The sequence below is a fragment of the Buteo buteo genome, chromosome 17 (genome assembly GCF_964188355.1).
Source record: "Buteo buteo chromosome 17, bButBut1.hap1.1, whole genome shotgun sequence".
In the NCBI taxonomy this organism is placed as follows: domain Eukaryota; kingdom Metazoa; phylum Chordata; class Aves; order Accipitriformes; family Accipitridae; genus Buteo; species Buteo buteo.
In genome coordinates, this window is record NC_134187.1 from 8,049,235 (window position 1) to 8,075,452 (window position 26,218).

General features: G+C 36.9%; 1 protein-coding gene across 5 annotated transcripts in view; it reads left to right on the forward strand.

The window, feature by feature from the left end:
* Positions 1-26,218, forward strand: part of ATAD2B (ATPase family AAA domain containing 2B) — a 79,371-nt gene that overhangs the window by 37,238 nt on the left and 15,915 nt on the right. For 3 of the 5 annotated variants that reach the window (XM_075049039.1, XM_075049040.1, XM_075049043.1), the window contains 9 exons: positions 352-663; positions 4,425-4,557; positions 6,437-6,623; positions 7,295-7,480; positions 8,132-8,267; positions 8,577-8,773; positions 11,320-11,479; positions 15,189-15,311; positions 19,969-20,106. In XM_075049039.1, coding sequence (XP_074905140.1) covers positions 352-663; positions 4,425-4,557; positions 6,437-6,623; positions 7,295-7,480; positions 8,132-8,267; positions 8,577-8,773; positions 11,320-11,479; positions 15,189-15,311; positions 19,969-20,106 — 1,572 coding nt within the window. The remainder of the gene's footprint in view (positions 1-351; positions 664-4,424; positions 4,558-6,436; positions 6,624-7,294; positions 7,481-8,131; positions 8,268-8,576; positions 8,774-11,319; positions 11,480-15,188; positions 15,312-19,968; positions 20,107-26,218) is intronic. The other 2 variants (XM_075049041.1, XM_075049042.1) reach the window with 2 other exon arrangements.

The following is a 26,218-nucleotide window of genomic DNA, read 5'->3' on the forward strand; positions in this document are numbered from 1 at the left end:
GCCTGTTAAAATTGCACACATACTTTAGACAGTATTAAGGAAGAAAAAAGAGTGATGACAGACCTATAACCCTGGGCTGAAAATATGCTATGTATCACACTATATAGTGAAAAAGTAGGTCATTTTAACCTCAATGTAGAATTCATTTCTTACTGTATTTCAATATACCTGTACATAATTTCTAGGTATACAACACTGTCACTGGATTATGACCTGATACCTTTTGGCAGATGCTTTGTGGACCTTGACAATTAAGTATTACTGATTGTTTTTAGCTTTAGGCGTGTTTGAAATATATGTAGCATAGCAATGCTATTTCATGGAAGGTATTTTTGTTTTTGTGTGCACTAGGGTACTGTGGAGCTGACATAAAAGCACTTTGCACTGAGGCTGCCTTGATTGCCCTGAGACGACGCTATCCCCAGATTTATGTGAGCAGTCAGAAACTACAGCTTGATGTTTCTTCAGTAGTTCTCAGCGCACAGGATTTTTATCATGCAATGCAGAATATTGTGCCTGCTTCCCAACGTGCCGTGACGTCTTCAGGACATGCGTTATCTCCTGTGATCAGACCACTGTTGGAGCGTACCTTCACCAACCTTCTTGAGGTTTTACACAAAGTATTTCCTCATGCTGAATTTAGCCAGGGTGACAAAAGTGAAGGTATGTGGTTTAGGTTTTTTTTTCAAATGCTGTTTCAATTTGGAAGTATTTCAGCTGGCTTTCTTGTATTGCTAGCCTTAAACTTGACGTGTATTTGGTTCAGTGTTTTTAGTACGTAAATTCAGTTCGCTTGGGTGTTGCATAATTATTTTTGCTGATTCCACGTTGCTGTGGAATTTAATAAACTGACCTATATAGGCCAAGATCGCTTAGCTATGAATGCCACCTGAAAAAAGGAGAATGTCCAAGTAATTTACAACTTAAAAATGAGAAATAATGGGCCATAATCAGATGGCAGAACAAAAGCAAACAGTGAGATAATGTTGCTCAATGTGTTAGGACCTGAAATTGTTGCTCTTGTCCTGAGTGTCAGTTTGCTGTCCCCAATCCTTTGCTTGCTGATGGTGCAGAAGCAGGCTGCAAAGAAGTGCTGTGGGAAGCTTGCAGCTTGGCAGGTGAGACTGTGGTTAGCCAAGATACCTGAGCCTGTGTAATGGTCATCTGGTGGTTAAGGAGAAAGTCCTGAGACTTCCCTCTGCTTGAACTGACCTGATACACTCCTGATCCTCTGAGTTGATTCTGCTGGCTTAGCCAAGTGGAGAACTATTTGCTGTTTTGTCAAGTTAGCTTTTTGCCAAATTAGTGAGTAAAATCAACTCACTAAGGGGTCAGATGTATGCCAGAACCCTGCTGCAATGGGAGCAATGTGAATGCATTGAGGAAGCAGGGAATAAGAAGGAATGCGACTGACTGTTTTGACTGGCAGTGAGTCAATAGGTTCTGGGTTTTTTTACCCAGCTCTTCTCTGAGACATACTTTAATAGTTACCCTTGTCATTTCTGGGAAGTTAAATGTTGAACAAGATACCTTGGTTTTGATACCTACTTATTCTGACATACTATTTTCTACTGTTCTTATCTGGGATCACCCTCACCCCTCCAACTGTGTAAACAGTACTTGTGGTTGTGTGTGATTAGCTTGAAAATAGCCTAGTCATGAAGCAAATCTGTGACAGCCATGACTTTCTTTTCATTCCTATTCCAAAGCACACTTTCAGACGGCATCCCAGGCAGCTTAAGCTGATCCTTGTGCTGGCTGCTGCAGTTCCTCCAGCCCAGCTGTGCATTTTTGCTCTATCCCTTCCACTTACTTCAGTATGTCAGGCCTTTTGTTAGACCATGTTAGCCAGCAAACTCGTCCAAGAATGATGTATTTTTTTGGGTTAGTTTTCTGCTGACTGTAGGATAGCTGGAGGTTTTAACAAGTGTTAGAGTTGGCATGAGTTGGGGCCTGGAAGCATGTGGTGGTGGGTAGGGGGAAGTGAGCTGGCTTGCAGCTGCAGTTAGATCGTATTAGGCTCTTGTAACCAAAGTTGTTTAAGATGCTTAAGTCTGTATACTGTTGACCTGTTGGTAATGCCCAATTTAGAGACTGTCGTTATTGTTGAAGAATTGAATTAGGCGTCCCTGTCTTTGTTGTAAAGTTCTAATTCAGAATATTTTCTTCAGTTACATTCTTTACATTCGTATTTATTACTGCTCATTACTGCTAAGTGAGTTTGGAAGCATTCATTGATTTAAATAGTAGCTTTACTAGATAATCCTGCTGCTATGGCTACTTTTAAATGTTTGTAGATAATCGATTTTGAAGATACATGAACTAAGGTTTCTTTTCATGTTTCCTCTGTACCTTAGTTTTTCTTCTTACCCCCTTAAACCCAAGAAAATACTGAATAAGTTTAATCTGTGTTAAAACCAGCAAAATCCATGTTCGTGTACAAGGATTTTAAATGTAAATGTAGATTACACACTAGGGCTTCAGTTTTTCTTGAACTGAGAGCCACGTATAATAGCAAATGCTTATTGGTGTGCTTATAATCTGCAAATCTAGTTTTCTACGTGTCTTTGCCGTTCACTAATGATTCCTGTTTCTTGTAATTCAGTGAGTCAGACGCTCAAGTAAAGGATGTCACAGAGGCCTAATGCCTGGGATTAAAAGATGGGCTGCCTTTTTTAATAATTACATATTTTAGGAAGTGAAAGCTCTGTCCAGTGCATGAACATAGGACTTACCCTATGGTCTACATTTGGTATAGCAAAAATTCTGCCTGTTTAGGGACTGCAGTGAGTCAAGGATTAGGAGGCCTATGTCCAGTTGATTTGAAGGCCTCTGTCCTTGCCTGGAGCTAAATGTCCAGCAGCTGCTGAACTGCTTTTTCTTGTTATGGACTAGCTTTTGGCCACTGGTTGGGGTCTGCAAGCCTTTTTTATCTTTGCCCCCTGAGGAATGATTGTCAGGTGTGTGACTGCATCATGCCTTGCCAAGGGATGTGGCATGTCCTCGTCCCATACCAGCAGAATGTTAATCCTGCCCAGCCTACTCTGAATCCAGTTTCTTCAATCACAGAGCCAACTAAGGGAACCTTTGTTGTCTGTTGAGAAATTTTCCTGGCACTGTATGTCTAGATGCATAGCCCTTAGATGGCGTCCCCATCGAACACTTAACGCTGCTTTGAAGTTGATTCCTTTGTCCCGTGGCGGTGGTTTGATCAATGTAGCAGGACCTGGCTTCATGTAAATCAGGCAAATAATGCAGTGGGTCATATATTTGAGAATAACACTTAGATACCTCTGTATTTCACACTTTCATTTCACAGCAGTCCATTTTTCTAAGCGGCAGTGGCCACCTTGAGCTACTGTTAGGAAGTCCGGTGGTTGCCCTGAATGGCAGTGCGCTGCAGTGACTCTGGGCTGCTCTCAGAAATGCTGCCCATCCACTGCAGAGCATTTTGTCCCTCAGGAGACCTGGCCCCTGCACTGCTCTTTACTGTACAGCTGAGTGACTGTGACCATTTTCATTCCATCGTTGCAGACTGATTTCTCTATGGGAATGAGAATGAGTGGCTGGCTTAGGGTGACATCAACGTTTCCTGGGGCAAGTAAAGATGTTGCAGCAGTTTTTTCCCATTATCAAATCGCAGCAGTCTACTCTTAATCCTGTTGCAGCTCTGGTAGCTAATTTAGCTGTGCCTGATTTTGACTGTCAACTGGTTGTTCTGTTTTAGTGCCATATTTGTATTTTTTGCAGTTGTTTATCCCTGCAGTCTGGCTTTTGAATGTAATCAGTCTTCTAGCTTTTTGTTTCTGAAGGTCTATGTAGAGAGTACTTCAGCTCATTATTAGCAAAGGAATTAAAATAGGTTAAGGTATAGCATATAAACATGGAACGAATGGAGCTGATTTTGATAAAAAGTAATTTGACATTCTTTGGCAGATTATCAGAGGGTGGAAAACAATTCTTCATAAACATACATTGTCATTGTCTAGGTGGTCATGCTGAGAATAACTTTGGAAGAAGCATACCTCAAAATTTGGGCACTTAAATAAGTACAAAATTCTATATAGTTTGAGGAATTACAGATTTTATAACTTTATTCTTGAAAAACCTCTAGCTGTGAAATAAAAGCAAAGGAAGCATTTCATAACAAGTTAAACATTTGTTGTATTTGTGAAGTTGTTCTGCTTGATGATTTAAAAACAAATTGTAATTATGATTAGACTTCTACAATATTTAATTTGTTTTGGTTTTTGAAGTAATAAGTACTTATTATTCTGTGTTCTAATATTTAGACAGTTTTAACTCATTTTTTCTACATTTGAAAATGTTATAAATTACATGAAGAAAATTGTAATGTCTTTTCTTGTTTCTTGTGCGTGCACTTAGAATTGATAAGGTTCTAATTAATATATTTCTTGGAACAGATGTACCAAGTCTAATATTAGATGATAGTGAAGATGAGAATGCTTCATCAATTTTTGAGACGAGCTGTCACTCAGGATCACCAAAGAAACAGTCATCAGCTGCTATACATAAACCCTACCTTCATTTTACAATGTGAGTGTTTTTCTAAATGCATATAACCAGATAGATGAAACCATGAAATTCTTACATAAGAAGAGGTAACAAAGATGATCTTTTGCTTTGTGATGGCAATGGTGTTCTGTAATAGAAACATGTAAGTGCATGGAAAAGAGTATTTTAGGTATGTGAATGGTTTTAGGAGAGGCCACATCCTAGACAGTAATCAGAAATATTTTGCAACAGACAGGTATAGCTTAGAAGTAAGGATATTAACAGCAATTCTTAACTGTAGCAAGCCATTTTGATTTGAAAGATTTAAGAACTGGGATGAGAGGTATGTAGGAATATTTTGGAGGGATTGTTTGCTTTTTCTTGGTCTAAAGTATTGTTGAGCTTCAGTGTATGCAGCTGTTTGGATGCTTTATATAATTAATGCATTCAGCATTTCTAACATCTTTTTTTCATTGTTTTTCATGGAAAGTTTTGGGAAAATGGGAATTTATAAAGTGTGCGTGAAATTTGGATGAGTGGTTTGTATTAAGAATAGTTTTAAACTACTTTATATGATGAGTTCTGCAGGGAGTTTACTAAATAAAGAAAATGAGGTTAGGAAGTCTGTTCAATAGTAGTACTGTTTAGTAGAGCCATCTTGTGGAAAGCTGCTAAAATTTTTGTGCTAAAGAGTAATGCCAGAACAGCCTTTATGGGAATCTAGGCTTAAAAATAAGGATTTAAGTTCAAATAGTTTGAGATACATAGTCAGGTATTTTAATGCCAAATTTAACCTTTTCTTGTGAGGTTGGGAGAGGGGAACCCAAACCCAAAATTCCGATACATATTTGTGTAGATGTGTGTCTAAATAAAATAATCTGGAAGAATATGTTTATTTTTGTAAAGTACGTAAGCCTGCCTTAATCTGTCTTTCTGAGCATCTTTGATTGCTATCTGTGTGTGTAACCCTTCCACCACCAGAACTGAAAAGCCAAAGGTCAACAATGTTCATAGCTTTTATAAAATATTTAACCTGAAATAAAACCAGCCAGTCTTGTTTCACTGCCTGAGCTGATTGATGTGCAGATAAAAATGCCTTAGTGAGAGAAAATGCAAACTAATCAAAAAAACTTTCTTGTTTCATAATCAATTTTCTATAAATGGACTTTTAGTGCAAAAACCTAATGCTTCTCTCTTCATGTCTCACTTGTTCCCGCAACAGGGCAAAACCCCCAAAACAAACAAACAAAAACCCCGTAAAATCTTTGTATAAACTCCTTAGCATTTCTTCTCAACAGCAAAACTAAAAAATAAATTTACCTTTGCAGTTTTTCCTTTAAAATCTTCTGTCTGGAAATCTACTGAATAGAAGTGTATGGACATGCTAGAATAGAAGATGAACAGTGATTTTATTCAATCCTACTTCAGGTCCTATTTCTTAAATAAACAAAGCATTGGAATGTTAGGTGGTTCTTGGAAATCTTGGGTAGCGCTTACGGGATGAATGGATTGATCTGGGATTCCTGAGGCTACTGAAGAGATGCTTTAGTAGTTAGGAATGAACTAGACATTATTAAATAGATATCTTCACTGGAAGTCCATTAAGTCTTTTTATATGATCAAGGAATTGGTTTTAAATAAACTGCTTATAATAAAAATTTTCATGAATTTAATATGTGCATAGCTTTGCACAGATGAGTTTGAATTAAATTGTTGTGAAATCAAAGAATAGACAAAGCTTCAGTTATTGAGACTTGGAGTAGTGTTGAGGTATAGTAGAGTTAGTTGAATCTTTTTAGGTAATAGTAGGAAACGATTCCCCATTACTGAAAGTCTTTTGGTTTCTAAAATATCTTATTATATATATCCATCCATTGATAACATTGGCATGTTAATTGTATTTTGTAACTGTTTGTTGCAGGTCAGCTTATCACCAGCCAACCTCTTACCGACCAAGATTACTGCTATCTGGAGAGAGAGGTTCGGGTCAGACTTCGCACCTTGCTCCAGCACTATTGCACAGTCTTGAAAAATTCTCTGTACACAGGCTAGATCTGCCAGCACTTTATTCAGTCAGTGCCAAAACGCCTGAAGAATCATGTGCACAGGTGACATTTCAGATTCTCTTGTAATGAGTAAATTATGTAATTCTGGAACAGATTAGTTGCATCAATATAAAAGCAGCTAACTGGAATGTAACTTAAAAGCCAGGTTTTCATAGGCTCCTTCTATTTTCATGTTTAAAAGAAAGGGGTCTCTAGAGGGTGATTGAGATCTCTGCTGACTAGTGAGAGTAATTACATTTTTAACTTGCCCCCTCAGTCACATACCTAATGTCAAGTAAGCTTAATCTGGGTATTCGGTTCATGATTTTCATTTTATTAGCTTGTGTATGAACTGGTGTGCTGTAGTTCTAGGATCATTTACTTAGTTTTAAAAGTTTTAGGTTTCAAAACAGTTTGTAGTGGATTTTGCTTGGATTGCAAACCAGTTTAATTTTCATCTTGATTATTCAGTCTTAGCAAGTTTTTAAAACATATATGGTAAGTAGTTGTTTTGTAGCCTTCCTAGCACATTGGCGTAAAATAATTGAATGATACAGCTAAGAGGCACAAACGCTTGTTTAGAAAGCATTTATCATTAGATGATTTTATTTTACTGGAACTTCTGTATGTAAAATACCAAAACCAGGAGTCATTTCCTAGTCCACAGTAATTGTATTACAAGTGATAAGAACAATTAGTTTCTCCATTTAAATACCACTGTTTCTTTTAATTAGATCTTTCGTGAAGCTCGAAGAACAGTACCAAGTATTGTTTACATGCCTCATATTGGTGATTGGTGGGAAGCTGTCAGTGAAACTGTGAGAGCTACTTTTCTAACTTTGCTGCAAGATATACCATCCTTCTCCCCTATATTTCTATTGTCTACCTCTGAGTCCATGTATAGTGAATTGCCTGAAGAGGTAAGTTTATTGTGGAAGGAGGCATTGTTAGGGAGGTATGTGCTCTTCACAACGTTTTGATCATGTAAAACCATTGTTTTGCAGTGGTTTTCTAACTTAATTTAAAATATGTGAAACTGAAAATGTAATATTAATTAAATGTTTGTAATTTTCTTTAATGAGGGATGTACATCCATATTACCGATTTTCATAATTTCCATGCTATTTTGCTGAGAAGACAAAATTGTTCGTTTTGTCAATTGTTCATTTTGACAAATTACTCCAGTATAATTAAATGCAGATTTAGTCTAAAAGCCTAATCTTTAGCTCTACATCTTTTGAGGCTCAGGATGGGGGAAGGGAATTCCTATTTTTTTCCTCAACATTTTCTTTGATTTTTTTTTTTCTTTCCCTTCTGCCCTTTCTCTTCTTCTCACTACAGAGGTGGCCATTGTTAGGATCATGGGATACTGAAAGTTTAGTTACTACAGAAAATTCAGTGAGAATTACAAGTATTTGTTTTCCCAAGGTTGTGCATGCAGCTTTGGGTAGAGTTTACTATCTTCTCTTCTGTGGCTAATTTTGAGTAGTTTATGACTAGTGTTTTAGTATGGTCATTAATAATGTATTTTTGAGTGGGGGCTCAATTTTTTTTTTTTTTTTTTTTTGTAGGTGAAATGTATTTTCAGAATCCAGTATGAAGAGGTTTTTTATATTCAAAGACCAAGTGAAGAAGACAGATTGCGATTTTTCAAAGGGTTAATTCTTGATGAGGCAGCAATGCCCCCACCAAGAAGGAAACAGGCTGGTAAACTAAGTTACAGTAAAACCAATAATAATGTCATCTGAATGTTTTATTTTGTGATATTTTCCTTTTTCAAAAGGTGTGGGTAAATGACGCTTAGTGTAATTAACATTTGACAGTGTTAATCAGTGCCCAGAGTAAATTTCGTGCATTACAGTTATCAGTTTTGGAAAATGGAGAGCTGTGGGGTTAAGGATGCAGTGATAGGTCGATGAGGCAGATTAAATATGTAATGAAATCTGGAGTGGCATAATCCCAAGAGCCACTGTGTTGTTGGTATTTCCGTTGTCTGACTTTTGTTTTTTTCCCTAGCTCTTCGTGCTCTGGAAGTTCTTCCTCTTGCACTGCCATGTCCTGCCCGTGAGCTGTCAGAAGCAGAAAAACAGCGAATGGAGGACCAGGAAGAGAACACATTGAGAGAGCTGCGGTTGTTTCTCAGGGATGTTACCAAGAGGCTGGCCACAGACAAACGCTTTAACATCTTCAGCAAACCGGTGGATATTGAAGAGGTCTTGTTTCAGTAATGTGCAAACAATGAAGTTGAAACTATTAGAAAAAGAATATAAATTAAAAAAAGGAAATTGATACATTAATAAGAAAAATAGATGTTTGATCCATGATCTTTACAATCTAAAATGCTGATTTTTAGCTGGTGAGATAGTCACAGCTTCATCATCTGTGATGCAAGGCGTTGGAGCATGTTCTTTGGCTATACCAGTGACCTATTAAAAAATCTTGTGCATTCCTGTCAATTTTATAACTGAAATCAGCATTTCAAAATGCCATCACTCCTATCCCTGCAAGTGCTCCTGAAATATTTGAAACCATAAATATAATTCTGTAATAAAGGCTTTTACAACATTTTAATCATAGGCATGATAATATTGGGAAAGTGATCTGTGTTCTGTAATGAATTCAGCATTAATAGTATTGTTGAATAATTTCAGCAGTAATGCTTGTGGATGCCATTAATCACAGATGGTAGCACATTATAAGGCATTAACTGGTCGATTATAGAGTATGCACACCTAACTGATGAGACAGTTTGATCTGCAAATCTATTTTCAGATGCTGCTATATGAATAGGATTATGTTCGGTCTGACTTTGAGATCAGTGCTGGCCCACTGCAAGCTTTGCAAGCTTGCTAAATTAAAAAAAAATGCTTAATTGCTTCTGAAGAGAAGCATCTCTTTTGGAAGACATTAAGAGATGAATATGGGACATTAAAAGTACACTGTAAAAAGCAGATTTGCGGTGTAAATACTATGCAGGATGGAACAGGTGTCTTTTATGGGCCCATGCAGTCTTCTCTTAATTTGAGCTTTCCATAGTGTTCAGTAGCTGACTGTTTCTGAAAGACTGACAAGAACTCTTTAATGTGGCAACTTACAGTGTGAGCATGGTCTGAGCAGTAACTTTGATTTTTCTTATGAAACTGCTTGAGAGGTCCATTTTTGGTGGAAACACTTCGTATAGGTAGTAAAGGAAGTTTCTTTCCTCAAAGAACTTGTGGTCTAAACTTGCATAAGGTCACATAAAGAACGAACAAATTACCGTCCTTGTTTTGTAGATGGAGAGAATTAAAATATGAATTTGTTACTTAAACACTTGCCAAAAACCCTGCTAATATATCACAGCACTAGAAATTAAATGTAATCCTTTTCGTCCCACCTGGTGCATTTAAGCACAGGACTATCCTTTCCTTTTCTACAACAGCCTGTCTGCTTGTCTGACTTAGAAAATGCATTAAGTTTGTTCCACTCCTACTTGGCATTGCAGAGAATGCTGCTACTTGATAAGTCAGTGATTTTCCTGACTGATTCAGCAGCAATGTTTACAGTTTCCAGTGAAGATTCTTTCTGATGATGTGCTGACATGAAAAGGAAGCCTGTGGCTTGGCTTTCCAATCACTGAACCAATTACCATCCTGTTTCCATAGAGGGAGACAAAAAGCGAATTTTTGCAATTTTAATTTTTCATCATAAATTTCAATGTATATATTTAAGGAATTGGGTGATAGACTGCGGTCCGCTGAAGTAATGCAATAATGTTGGTTTATGTTGTAATGTATTTTTGTATGAATATCTACAGATACTTTATTAGAAAAAAATTCTTATGGAGCCATTATGGCTTGATCTGAATTATGTATTTAACTCCTCAGTATTTTGTCAGCCACCATCATACATGCGTGATCTCAAAAGAAAAAACGCAATACTGTTTCTGAGGCTGCCAGTATTTTTAATTGACTGTAATCTTAATCACATTGAAACATTCAAGTATAGGGTTTTTTTCCTTGAAGTAACAAATTCATAGATTCTTTGGTGAACTTTGTTACAGTGGCTGTGCTGATGCATTTCACTATCAAGCTTGCGACCCTTATGGTATCATTAATTATGTTACTTTTTAGTGTACCCTAGTAGTTGCTAAATCTCCGGTTATAAGCTAAGCTCATATTAAGCTGTGAACTATGACACAAGGCTTTCTCTTTAGACTGCCCTTCTTTACAGTCAGGCTAATGTCTTCAATTGATAAAACCAGACTTTTTTTGTTGAATGAGTGATTGAAGGAACTATTCAATAGAGGATATATAAAAGCTGGTAATTTGACTGTTCAGTTTAATGAGAACTTTACCTACAAGGTGAACAAAATATAGCTTCCCTAGTTTTTCCCAGGGTTTTGAGTTAGGCTGATTGTATTTGCCTTTCTAACCCAAGACAGTGTTATAGCACTATATATAAAAAAAATAATAGTTCAGTCTAAATAAAATTAAAAATATATTTATGTTAAAATGCTTTGCCTCAAAAATACCATTAAATTCATTTTGGAAGATAAATTGGTGAGCTACTGAAGAAAAAGTAGCTTTGGAAGTCCTATGTTTTATTTAGTCTGATAAAACTTCTGTTTTCAACATAAATTTGTTTAGAAATCAGAGTGTTTAGTTAATGTATAGAGCTAAGCATGTGAAATGAATAACAGTATAAAGATGTGAAATTGGCAGTGTTCAAATGGAATGCATGTGTTCCTGTGTCATTTCTGTATGCTGTTTGTTTTTAGGTTTCAGATTACCTTGAAGTTATCAAAGAGCCAATGGACCTATCAACAGTAATAACCAAAATTGATAAACACAACTACTTAACAGCCAAGGATTTCCTAACAGATATTGACCTGATTTGCAGCAACGCATTGGAATACAATCCGGACAAAGATCCTGGAGGTAACGACCTGTTTCATTTTGGCCTGCCTAAACCTGAAAGCCTGGTATTTAATCATGTATTTGGTTACTATTCAGACATTTAAATAAACTGCATGCTATCTGATAATTAGGATAAGCAAGTCCTAAGGGTCTGTGCTTGTAGTATTCTGAGGCATGTGGTACACTGGGGGACATTATAGGAGCAGGAGAACTGCAGCATTCAGAGTTGTGTTCTAATAAATTAGGTTTTGTAGTTCCTTTTCAAATTTGATAGCTCCTTTTCAGTGAATAGACTTTGTATATGCAACAAAACCCCAATGTAATTTGGAGACCTCTATAGAGAATCCTGCATGCAATCTGGCAGTGGCCTACTTTATTTCCACATTGGCTTAGAACATTAAATTCACACACAGAAATTAAGAACTATGTATTTGGGGACAGAAATAAAACAGGATAAATAATCAGGCAAGGAAGCTAGTTGCAGCTGATTAGGGGAGATAAGAAGGCATTGTCTTGACAAAGTGTGATGGGATACTTTCAATTAAAATGGAATTTGTAGATTGAAATGCATGTAAAAGCTGTACATGCTCAAAGGAAGGAAAGAACTTCTTGTGTACTCACTAGGGCTGCCTTATAGTGTACATTGCCAAAAGAAGGCCTTTCAATTGGCAGCTTCAAGAATCATCAGTAAAAGAACAACCACAACAAAGCACCCTTTTCATGTAGTTGTATTTAATATATGTGATACTTGGAAGTCTGGGTCCATCTACAAATATAGTCCAATGTGTTAAAAAGTCTTTCATTAAAACTTGTGAAATCATTTTACCAGGTTAAAGCCTGTTTTTCTGTATTTTTCTTGCTTCTCAAAGTTTTGATTTTCTGAGGCATTTGCAAATGGTCTCACGTGTGGACTAGGTACAATATAGTCTGGTCAAATAGTTATGCTCATTTTTCACATTTGCCTTTTGAAACCAGTGCTGGTTCATATCTTTGGAAAATAAACTTTTATTTCTTCAATTTATGATGCATTTTGTTTTACAACTAAAAAAAGTACATTGATAAAGTACAGCAAAAGGTTTTCCATCATCTTGATAATGCACTTTTGAGGACTTCTAATGTGTAAGTGATGTGAACTAATCAAAGCCAATGGACATTTGGGATTCTGAGTGTCTCTGAAGAGTGCCTCTTTAGAAGATGAGGACTATGAGACATACCTCCGGCATGCAATTGATGTATGTTTGTGACTTTGTGATGGGCTTTGGGAAAAATCGGCATTAATATACATCCTTTGTTCTCATTTTTAGGCCATGTGGACCTGTGGGCTGGGTTGTTTAATTCTAGGAAATGTAGTCTGAAGAGGTTTTTTGAAGTTTTAGAGCAGGTGTTATGGGACTACAGACTTCTAAGGTCAAATCTGCTCAGGGTCATAAATGACATGAGTCGCAGGTTCAGTGTGGCGGAAACATAAAATAGCAAAGACAACTTGGGGAACATTTAGTGACAGAAGTTTTCATTGAGCTTTTCCAAAGAGGTAGAGTCCTAAGAAATATATTTAGGGAACCGAAATAGGGATATTTTTTGGTTTTCCATGCCATCAGGACTGAGCTGGGAGAAATGGATCTGGCTATTTCTAGGCTAAGTTTTGGATTGGAGTTTCTCATCATTGAATAGGTGATGAAAGATAGTTCTGTCCTCTGCGTTGTCAATGATGTATTGCTCTTCTGGCACTCAAGATTTCTTGAGCTGTTGTATGAATACACTGCTGAAACAGCACATCATGTCTATGTATGTATGTAAGCATTACATGCATTCAGATGCATTAACTGAATATTAACCTGTAAATGCTCACATTCTCTAAAGCTGGGCATATGTGCTTGCCTCTGCTTCATGCTTGAAATTGCAGAAGAATCATACTGTACCTGCTTCTATCCTGTCATTCAGTTGGAAAGGCAATAGGAGTACCAGAGTAGCTGGTTTTATATGCAGTACAGATATTCAAAACTGGCTTCCTTGTTTTGTTTTTTTTTTTTGGGGGGGGGGGGGGGCATTGTATTCCCCCCCCTGGTACTTTGCTATAAAATTTCAGCTAGGTTATATAGTAAGATTTGGGTGGGTTGTTTGGTTTTTTTTTCTTTCCCTCCATTGTTTGACCAGGAAATGTTCTTAAAGGTGTGGAAACATAACCATTGTGTTTTAGACACAATAGTATTCACCTCTTTGAAGCGCTGTCTGTGGGAAAGCCTCACCCATCACAGGATATGAGGAAAATAGTAGTTCAATCAAATACTCTTGATTTGATTTTTCTTTGGGTATTTTTCTTTTTTTTCCCTCTTTCTTTCTTTTGCAAGGGTATCCTAAGCTTTATTATCTGACCAACTTTTTAAGGTCTAATATCGCAAAATTACAGCTGCAAAGAATGCAGTTTATTTTTTGTGATCATAAAACATAATGCTTCACAAATATATGTGGGTAAATATTTCTAGTTTACAGTTGATTTAAGTGGCACTAGATTTCCCCAGGAAACATATGTAGGGCTCATTTGAGCTGGATACTGGATATTCTTTTTCACTCAGCAGTTTTTCCAGCTGTAAAATTTGCTGTTTCTAGAATTACAAACCTTATTTAATAAACGTTCACTGATACTCTTAATTGTTGTCTTTAGTGATTATTAAAACAAATCTGCTAATTGCATAACATGTTGTAGACATTAATGTTGATGTTTGCTGTTGAAGTACCTCCATCAGCTGGAAAAAGTAATTCAGTATGGATGAATTGACAAATTAAATATGTTTGTACTAAAAGCAAACAATGAGTATTATAGGTTTCATTGAAAAGTAAGATTCTAGATGTCAGTTTTCTCCACATACAAGCTTATTTATTAAGTTAAAATTACTTTTCAAATTTCAACAGCATTGGAATAATTTCTTTTGTGTGTTTCAAAGGTATGGGAACTGGTCTTCTCTGAAAAAATGTTTTTTCATGAGTCACATTTAGGCTTCCAGTGTGGGCCATATTTTTTTGCCTTGTTCCCCAAATAGAAATGAAAATGTTGCAAACTCGAGGCTTGTTTCTTGCCAGTTTTTCTCAATGGAATAAAATGAGAAATAGCTATTCAATATAAGCAATAAAGTAATCTGTTTTAGCACAATTTTGAATTTTCTAGCAGTTGTTAAAAAAAATTAAGCAATAATTTAAGGTTAAAAAACAACAGGGGAGGAATATAAGCATGCCAGGTCTACCTTACAGATTTAGGAGACGTCCAGTAAGATTTTGCAGGCAGTATAATTGTATGAATATTCCTAGACCCCAGTGGGTAAATTAATTCCTGGACAAGTCTCTTGTTACTTTTGGGACTCTCTGCACTGTACTCCATTATACTGTGTAGATCTGCCTGTAGGAACTGGTACACTTGCTGATTCTAGCAAGTTTCTAAGGATTGCAGGTTGATTTAGGTGTGTTCATCACTCACTGTTTGCATTTGTTTATAAGTGCCGCTATCGATTAAAATAACAATTTGTACTTCTGAAAAATACTATATTTCTTAAATAGCTGGGTTGTGATTTTTGAGCATGCTATGTTATTGATCCATCTACATTTTCATACATTTGTAATATTTCCCAGTTACTTCTGTCTATATCAGTGTTGTAATATGCGATACAGAACAACATAAAATGGTAAAGAATTTACATAATTGTGAGGAAATTAACGAGTGTGCTGTCCTGTTTTCTAGATAAAATAATTAGACACAGAGCTTGTACTTTGAAGGACACTGCTCATGCTATCATTGCTGCTGAACTGGATCCAGAATTTAATAAGATGTGTGAAGAAATCAAGGAAGCGAGAAGAAAAAGAGGTATGTAACTTCATTTATCGTAACACAACATATATGGGATAGAAAACAGAATTTAAAAATGGCTATATAAAAATTTAAGATGAAATATAGAATATGTGTCAGACTCAGGCAGTGCATGTTAAAGGATGACTGAGTGTGAAACTTGTCTACTTTTTCCAACTATGTGAGCTGGTCCAATAAGTCACCATCTTTACAAAAGAAGGATGCATTGCCTGTTGGTACAGAAAGTATTGTAGAACACGGTGGACAGATAAATGTTGGGATTGTGGTACTAGCTGAAGATGTGGTGAAACCAGAGCTGCATTCTAGAAATGCCGTGTAATGCAGTGTAATAACAATTATGAGAATGGCATTTAAAACAGTGGATTTTCAGTTCACCCTGGCCTGTGCACAAATGTACTTTTGGTGATCTGTTGATTAAGAAGCAACTATTACACCCACATTGAGGGGAGCATGAGGTTGACATTCTAACAGTCCAGAATCAGGCAGTATCGCCCCCTACATTGGAGGACATCACTGACTTAGATTTGTTGAAATTACTGCAGGTATTTTCAGCATGTAGTCCATAGACCTCCAAGTGTGTGGACAGCTTCTAAAGTGACCAGAAAAGGTAATCGGAAGCCCAGACATATTCCCAGTATGGGAACAGGGCTCTGTTTGCATGAAAAAATCTGTAGCTCCATGGAAAATTTTTCAAGTTCTGAAAATTGAAAGAGGTTGAAAATCACTGAACTATAACATCAGAACGAAATTTCATGCTGATTTAGGGATTACTGATTTCAGTAATTCCAGCTTTGCCTTGGCAAGCTGTTTCCTGCTTTGGTAAAAAACTGCATTATTTGATTCCTAGGTTGAATTTGGCTGGTCTTAACTTACAGCTGCTGGTTCATGGAATACTTTTATCAGTAGATTGAAGACCCTTTATTAATAAATTTCTTTGAACTATGCAAGTATCTGTAGTCTTTCTCTTCTTCAGGTTTAAACTGATACAGTACCTTTTATTTTCCTATTCAGTCATGCTTTTTTTTTTTTAATTCTACACAAGCTTCCAATGTGTGTCTTGAATTGTGGATAAGAGAACAAATTGTAATTCACCGTGGTTGTAAAATAGAACTAATATAATGCCTTCATTTCTTCTCTGTACTTTTCTATTAGAAGTATAAAAATATTCCCAATTCTGGCCTTAGTGTCACACAGTGAGCTGAGCTCAGTTAATTATCCATTATGACTCCCACATGATTGTTAAAGGTTATTGCTTCCGAGGTTAAAGTAACTGTTTGTAAGAGCTCTTTGTTACAGAGAGTGACTATATAGCTTGTAAGTCTCTCCTTCCAAGTCTTCCAAGAGCTAACTGGAATGCTGCCCTTCTTTTTGTGGCAGTGACCAAGTAATATATATTTCTGGGGGCAAAACCTGCAGACCCTGTTGAAAGAGGTGGATTTTCAGAAGTCATAGTTAAGGCTGATGGTGTCATGCAATGAACTTGTTAAATCAGAAAAAGAAGATACTGTTGTCAGATGCTGGTTAGTGGGCCTTCAGATACAGATAGGTGACTAGCAGTACAGTTGTTGAGTGACAACAGCTCACATACAACAATGGGCAGGTTTTCAAAGTGCATTCTACGCATCGGCATGGAAACTGTTACAGTGTGGCAGATACCTGCAAGTCACATTTCAAAGGTGCTCATGCTTTTGGACCACATTGTGGTGGTTTCAAGAGCAAAGGAGCTCTGTAGTTGGTCCATCTGCAGAGTGTGGAAGGCTAAGATCACTTACTGCATTAGCAAGGACAGAATATTTGGAATGCATGGAAGAAGCTGTATTAGATTAAATGGTTATGAATGGAGAAAAAGATATCAAGCGCTTGAGGTCTGAGGAAGCCTCATGCTGTAAGGCAAGCACAAGAGAGTGTCCTGTCCCTGGATCAGGAGTTGTGTCCGAGGCTGTGGTGTAGAACATGAAGAAGATGGTACTTCAGGCATGTAATCTTGGCACTGATCATTGTAATGGATGGAAGGGATTTGAAGGCTCATCAACCTTGCCATTACTCCCATTTTGCTCTACAGAAGATACTCAGCAAGACAGCAGATCAGCAAAATCACAGTGCATCTGCTGGTCTAGACTTTGACATGTACCATGTTTTGGAACATTTTGGGCAACGGACAATGAAGGCATATACTTGCACTTTCTTCTTTTGATTGGATGTCCACAAGGTTAAGTGATTTCTGGTTTCTTCTTTGGATTGATTACCAGATGGTCAGGTATGGAAATGATCCCCAGATCCTCCTTCTTCCCCTCTGCTTCATAAGGGTATGTTTTGAAATAATGGAAGGTTTCAGTTAGGAAATACTTGAGGAAAATTGTGTAAGCAGTGCAAACTATGCCTTTTGCTCTCCAAAAGCTTTGTGCAACTGGTCACTGAAATTCAAGGGTAGGTGCTTATACCATGCTGTTTGCCACAGTGGAGCTACCCAATGAAATCATGCTGAATCAGGCAGCCAGCCTTGTTGCCTGACAGAGTGGTGGGGAATTGAACCCTTAAGTACTTCTTTTTAATATCAGTAAGAGGTGTCCAAGCAAGGCCTTACATGAATGTTGAGACTGAAGTCACAGTGAGTGTGCTTCACTATATGATGCAGGCTTTTTTTTCAGCTCAGAGTACCCTAAACTTCTCTTTTCATGTTCCTTTAAAAGTGCCAGACTGGCATGTGTACAGTCTGATGAGGAAAAAAAAAAATAAATCCGCATTTATTTCTGGAGTCTTCTTGATAAAGGATCCTACCTTCAAGCCTTACCAGAGTTAAAATTCTTAGCTTGCCAACAGGACTATTGTGAAAGAAGGTCAATAATCCAAACAGCGGACTGTGGGGAAAAAAAGTCCAGGTATATCATGAGTGTTTTTTGGGCTGAATATAAAACTTGTATTAATACCACCTCAGAAGAGGTCAAGGTAGTGTTGCAGTCACAGATGGAGTCAGAGTGGGTGGCTGTCACCATCAGAAAGGAAATTTGTCTTCTGACAAAAAGAACATGCCCCATACTTGGTTACATCTTGGCCAACATTTTCTTGGCCACATTTGGAAAGACTTCAACATTCAACATGAGATTTGGATGGAATTGCGCAAGCTGGTCTGCATGAGGCTTCTAATAGATTCTCTGGAAATGTTATCATGTATTTCTGTCTGGAATCACAGAGGAGTTTGGAAGGCAAGTGATACATACTGTAGGCTTTTTAATCTTTACCCAGTTAAAAAGCCATTGATTTTCTGAATTGTGCCATGTATTAGCGCTTAATTTATTTTCCAGGATACTGAAGATGAGGGTTAAGGCTAAAAAGCTCCATATCCATTTTCTTCACAATTCTCTTGGCAAGTTATTTAGCAATTTACATAGTTTTAAAATGGAAGGTATTTCTACATCACTTTCTTTTTCCACAACTTTTCTGTTTTTTTGACAGATCTGCCATTTTTATTTAGTACTGAGATTGGTGACCAATCTCAGTAGTACTGCAGTGTAACAGAATAATAAACTGTATAATAAAATTGTTATCTAGAAGTTAAACTAGAATTTCTTGTTCTTGTAGTACCGAAATGAGGCGCTGTTGTTGAAAGACTGTAAATCTAAGGATAACAAGTTCTAAGTTGGCAAATGAAAAAGATTTATAGTAGATTATTGGAATTTGCAGCAGCTTGTTGAAAACAGCAGATAACAAGTTAGAAGTGGTGGAATTTTTGAGTAATGAAATGCTTGATATGATATCAAGCATATCATGTGCTTGATATGCAGTTGAAAATACTTCTAATGGTACCTAGAAACTTATGCTGTAACTATTGTAACTTATGCTGTAACTATTAACTATTAGGTGAGAGATCCTTTGTGAATCTTTTAATTTCTGCATTCATCAGTTTTGGAGCTTCTTGTCAGCTCATGATCACTTGGTTCTGGTTACTACTGGAGACATGGTATGACATTTTGAAGACTGTTGTAGTAGATGGATAGGAAATTCTAGTTCACAAATACGAAACTTCAGAGATTCGTTTGTCTTTAAAATGTGCTTAACCAATATGAAAGTTTGCAATTTAGAATTTAATTAAAAACTGTTTGAAATAGTAGAAGCTGTGAGATGAACTTACATTACAGAAAGCAAACCAGACTTTTTGTTAGAAGCACAATTGCAGTTTTCTTAATCTAAGAGCTCATATTGACTCTGAAATGGATCCGTTTTACATAACATAGATCATGGTGACAATACAAGGTTTTTATTCAGATACTCTTTTTGATATGGCATAGAATGCCATTATGGATTGCCACTTACTTTAAATCATCTGCTTAAAATTAGGAAAAATTGAAACTGTCAATACTAATTTGCTTTATAGAGGAAATTTGGATAGAAGAGTGCAATCTTTGGGACCGAAGTGTGAGAGACACTCATATTTTTCTAAGCTGTCAGAGCTGACAGTTTTAAGACCATGCAACCAGTAAGTTATTTTGTCAGTAGAAAACAAATATTCTTGATTCTAATCTTCGTTTTGAATGTCCAGCTAAATATTAATTGAAGTGTTCTTATTGCAGCCATGGTATTCCAAATTTCTTTTAAAATTCAATAGTTTTATGCAGCTTGGTTTATTTAAATAGGTATGGTTATCTTCTGTATGCAGGCTTATCAGTAACAGCAGAACAAATAAATCCTCATGGTTCTACTGTACGGAAAACAGAAGCTAGAGTTGAAGAGGCTTTCCGGAACAAACAAAAACCCACAATGACGGTGTGGCCCAACTCTGCAAATAAATGTGCATGTAAGTACCTTGGGTGATAATTGTGCAAAATTAGGGGTACTAGAGAATGGCAAACATTTCAAATGTGTGTCTACTACTGTTCACTGATTATTTCCGGAAGTAATTTTAGGCATGAAACACATGGAACTTAGGAAATACTCTTTCTGATTACATGAAATCTCTGCCCAAAAAGTGTAAAGAAGCAGGATTCCTGTTTTTGTGATAAGGAATAACTTTTACTAATGTAATATGAGTATTACGTTTTTCTTGTAAAAGACTGTTTTCAGTACAAGACAACTCTGATCCAATGAGAAGAAACTTTTATCTGTTTGACGAGTGTTAAGATTTGTTTACTCTGTGTGTATTCACAGGTACATACCTACACACTGCTTCATACTCTTATATGCACTAGTTACTCGCTTCCTATCTTCGATACGTACAGTATCATGCGAAAAGTTAGAAAAGAGATTACAAATTTAACTGTATTTTCCTTTATGGCACCTGGTTTTCAGTAGTCAGTACCCATTATTGGAGGATGTTAAGGTACTCTCCCTGCAGCTTACTGGATTAGTCCAATTAAGTGATCAAAATCTTTAGAATTTTGAGGAGTGACTGTGATGTCCATAATCAGAGGCACTGCTAATTATTTTCAAGAGGTAAGTTGATTAGAACAGGTAAATACACTACAGATATTTTTGTTATAAACAAAATAAAGACTACAAGAGAAAGTGAGTGTGAGGGATATACTGATAGTTGTGCCTGGCTTTCCTGCTCAAGATGTGGAATGCATTATTAATATATTATTAATAGCATTATCAGTTATTGCTTAATAGGGAAACTGATAGATTGAAGCTGACAAATTTTCGTTGGTCTTTGTGCTCTCCTTCACGGTGCTTTTCCTTGATGAGAAAGTTTTCTAGGCATGATGGTAACTGCCCAGAGATTAACATTGTTTATATATGAATGATAGTGTTGATGTCGAATAGTTTAATTAATTACAGGTGTATGGTTTTATTTCCTGAAGCTGTAATTTCTTCCGTTAAAGGAATTAAAGTCAATAGTAGAGAGTTGTGGTTTGAATAAATTGTGATATAATAAATTGATGATGTGGATCCAACTGTTCTTTATTCATTTGGCAGCTCATGCAAAAAGGGAGAGAGGAGGGAAGGGATTCTCAATTTTTTTTTAGTTTCCTGTGAAATCCAAGATGGAGATTCTCACTCTGGCTAATCTACACAGCACTTTCCTGGCTCCGTGTGCTGTGCAGCATACGGTAGGGTTTCTAGACCTCCAAGCCAGCCATTTCTTGGGAAGACAGATAGCAGCTATTACTGGTGACTTGTGTAAAAAGACGCTCTGGTACCTCTGCTCTTTTCTCTACGTAATGTTGTGGATGCAGTGGCAGTTGTTTGAAGACTAGAACCATCAACTAAAGGAAACTGCCAGTAAACAAGAAAGAAGTTAGTGTTAAGGCACCGTTCCTGCTAGTGTTTTGGTGATTTAGGTTGGGTGGCAAGAAAATTTGAGACTTAGTGGTGTTTGGGACTATGATCAAATGAAAATCTGCCTTTTAAGGTTGAGTCTGGGCAAGATAACTAGTCCAGGAGGGATGTGATGCATATAGTAATCAAGAGAGAGAACCAGGAATTGATGAGCAATCAGAAATCTGCAGAAGGGATTCAAATAGTACATGGGCACGCTTAAAGATTGATGTGGTATGTTCAGCAGAGACTACAAACTAGGAAGAGAAACAGTCTTAAAAGGGTGTTTGAGGGAATGAACTAGAGTAAGGTGAGAGCAGAACTGAGCAGACTGTAGGGAGCTTGAATAGCAGCCAATTATATGGTGGACTGCAATTGTTTAAATGGAAGAGGCAAGTTTAGAGAAGGGATTTCTGAACAGACATAATTTTAGAGGTAGAGTGGAAATTTTTCTGTGGTCAAGAACTAAGTTTTTTTTTTTTAAAGACTGAAATGTATTACACAGGCAGGGTAACAAGGACAATGATTCATGTATTTTAATTACACAGGATAAAACCTGTACTTTCCAATTAATAATTCTGAAAATCTTCCATTTTTTTCTGTTATTTGAACTTGAATTCTCTAAAAAAAAAAAATTACCAATCATAACATTACTTTCCTTATTGAATTAATTTTTTTAGGAGCTTTGTTTACAGTATTTTAGAAAATAGCTGCAAAAAGGTCAGTTCAGATGAAGCACTTGGGAACCCTAAAGGATGTCAAGCATCTTCTCTAAAACCAGAGTTGAGTACAGACAGTACATCAGCCTCACCCAGTTTAAAGCCCTGTTTACTGTTTAGGGCTAGTACAGTAGAGAACGAGAGTTAGTTTGAGTGTTGGTTTGTTTCCGAGGTTATGTATTTTGTATGAAGCTTTATTTAATTGTTTTAGTTACCTATTATTTTGTGATTTATTTAATTTTTCTAATGTACTTTAGATTTTTTTTTTTTAATTTGCTTAGACCACGTGGGCTGTCAGAATTGTGGCACAAAATAGTTGCTCTATTTGTAGGCACGGTGATAGACATTCCTGAGTTAGATTTAATCTGCAACTTCCATTTCCCTTGTTGAAGGTACACCTGTGATGGATTGCGTATCACAGTATAGATGAGTTTTAAAAGTATTACATTACTAGAAGTTGCTGAAAATCCATTTGGGAGAGTTCTGCCACAGATAATTTAAAATATTTCCATATCGACTGTGTATTTTGAGAAAAGTGCAATTGTTCTGGTGGGAACTTAGAATGGGACATAGGTCAGAAGCCTGATATAAGTAGTTGTATGATCATAGAATCACAAAATTTCTGTGGTTGGAAGGAACCTCTGGAGAACATCCAGTCTAACTCCCCTGCTCAGAGCTGGTTGCTCAAGGCCGTGTCCAGTTGTGTTTTGAATATCTCTGAGAATGGAGGCTCCGCGACATGCCTGGGAAACCTCTTCTAGGGCTTGGCCATGCTCACAATAATTACTTTTTCTTAATTTTGAATTGAATGCCTTATATTTCAGTCTGTGCCCATTACCTGTTGTCACTGGGCACTGATGAGAAGAGTCTTGTTTCACCTTTATACGTACATGAGTGGAAAAGGAAGCTACCAACAATGTATAGTTTGGTGTGTCTGGTGACTTAATCATTGCTAAATGGTTTGGATACATGTTAATGCATAAAACATTAGCATCTCTTTAATCATTGGGATGCTGTATAGTAAAACTTTGTCCTACTGCTCTATTTTGCCAGTAGATGGAGTATGTTACATATTATTTTACTGTCTTGCAGTCACTTCTTTTAGTGTTACATATAAATAAACTGCATGGGGAAGATTTGATTTTACATTCTTACCTTTTTTTGCAATATTTAATGATAATATATTGTAGTGGTAGACTGCAGATTTTGTGTTTTCTTCGTGTCCTTTATGCTGTGTGATAAATATGATAGCTGTGAAAATAGCATTTGGAACAAATAAAAAAATTAAAATATTTTGTGTTAATGTGAAGTATTAAAAATATAAGTTTTTATAAAAGTAATTTTATGAAATATGAAATAAACACACTGCTAACTTTTCCCAATAATTGGAGTGATTAGTGGTCTCTCTATAGAAAGAACTGTAGAGGGATCAAGCAAGGATATAAAAAACTGCTGCAGAAAATCTAGTTCCTAAATAAATAAAATTTTGTGCGCCTTTTTGTGGTTTTATTTGTTTGTTTGTTTGTGGTGGGGTTTTTTTTTGTTTTTTTTTTTTGTCTGATTTTTATCTGTTCAGTTTTTGACCTCTGCTACAGTGGTGTCAGTGATCGCTGTACTTCAGACATTCATATGACTGCAGTAATGCCTTATCAAAGGACATGGCAGACCAGATGCCATATAGTTTTTATTAGTTTAACTATTTTCTGCCTTTTGGACTAGTTCTGAATTTGCATTCAGAATTTGGATACTGCCATATTAACAGTCATCCAGATGCTAACATTAAAATCCAAGTAGCTGCTGATGTTTTGTCACAAATCCTATATTTGCTACTGTTTTCTTTTCTCCTGCTTTCCAGAAAAGGGATTTGACTTGGATTAATTCTCACTTGAGATAGAGGCAAGTACTGTAACTTGACAAAAACCATTAAAAACGATTTTCTGGATTTTGAGGACATCTTTACTCAGAGCTGAGACAACTGTCTCTTTTTGTTTCTTTATCATTTTGTTCTGGGTAATGTAGGAGTTGGCATTCTGGATGAGAGTAGTTTGATCTCCTATATCTGATGCTGGCTTCAACCAGATGCTTTAAAAGGAAGTTGCAAGCATTTGACAAATAAAAATTTTTTTTTTTCATGCCTGATTTTGAAGGAGAAACCAACTTAGTTGATTCTGAGTTGGTTAACAGTTCTTTTAAAACCCATAGGCTTTGTAATTCTTCTAATTTAAAATGCCATTTAGTGAATTTGTGGGAGTTCTAATAAATCCTGACTGCCTGTTCTTTTTTGGGATCCCATCAAACTTTTGGACTGAGTGATACCTGGTGGCAAAGAAATTTTCTTTCATCACTATTAAATACCTGCCTGTATTATGAATTAATTGAATGTCTTCTTTCTCTGACAGAGGGCAAAGAAGGTCGTACGATTTACCTGATCAGTGGCTTTTTTTATATTCTCTTGTTATTCATCTCCTTTCTAACTCAGTAATGCAAGATTGTTCATCCTCTTTTAAGAAGGAGGTTTTCCTGAAAGCATTATCACCACCTTTCTTACAAACATGGTAAAAAGAGAGACTTTTTATAAAAAGATTTTTTTAATGAGTTCTTCTAAAATCAATTTTTTTTCATCTAAGTGATTTCCTCAAGTGATGTAATAAAACATAGTTTTCAGACCTTTGAGATATATCTTACTCTTTCCCTTTAAAAACTGTGGCAATGTTTGATTTAAATTGTTTGAAGACTTGGTGTAAAGTTTCTGTCTGCAGAAGTTGTTGATTTTCCTGTCATTATTGCCCGTTTCTTAACTTCAGTTTTCTTTGTGTTGTTTTTTTTTTTTTTTTAAAATTTTGTCTCCTGACACAAACCAGCCAGCAGGCATGAACTTCCAGATATGTGATATTAATGAATGCTGTAATCTCTATTCAATGTAATTGTAATAAGAGCAGGAGCTGCTTCTCTGCCTGTGAAGTTGCAGGAGAACCTTTCATTTGTTCATGGCTGTCTTGCAGCAGGGAAGGTGTCATTCAGTAGTCCTGAAGAGCCAACTGATTATACAAAAAAATGTATATAGCTGTAATAGTTGCTGTTGTACAAAGCTACTCAGCAGAGGGAAAATGAGCAGATCTATAGAGGTGGTAAAGTCTAAAAGTTATATCCACAGGTTGTACTAGTATGATTGTCTCTTCTCTTTTGACTTCATTTTTCTCTTTAATTTTCCTGTGTGACTGTCTTGTCATGTACTTCACTAACATAATTACTCTTGTTTCTTGTAAATTATATGGACGAGGGCTTTGAGTGCACCCTCAGTAAATTCACAGAGGACACCAAGTTGGGCAGGAGTGTTGATCTGCTGGAGGGTAGGAAGGCTCTACAGAGGGATCTGGACAGGCTGGATCGATGGGCTGAGGCCAGTTGTATGAGGTTCAACAAGGCCAAGTGCTGGGTCCTGCACCTGGGTCACAACAACCCCATGGAATGCTACAGGCTTGGGGAAGAGTGGCTGGAAAGCTGCCTGGTGGAAAAGGACCTGGGGGTGCTGGTCAACAGGCAGCTGAATATGAGCCAGCAGTGTGCCCAGGTGGCCAAGAAGGCCAACGGCATCCTGGCTTGTATCAGATATAGCGTGGCCAGCAGGAGCAGGGAGGTGATTGTCCCCCTGTACTCGGCACTGGTGGGGCTGCACCTCGACTACTGTGTTCGGTTTTGGGCCCCTCACTGCAGGAAAGACATTGAGGTGCTGGAGCGTGTCCAGAGAAGGGCAACGAAGCTGGTGAAGGGTCCAGAGCACAAGTCGTATGAGGAGTAGCTGAGGGAACTGGGGTTGTTCAGCCTGGAGAAAAGGAGGCTGAGGGGAGACCTGATCGCTCTCTACAACTACCTGAAAGGAGGCTGTAGTGAGGTGGGGGTCGGTCTCTTCTCCCATGTAACAAGTGACAGGAC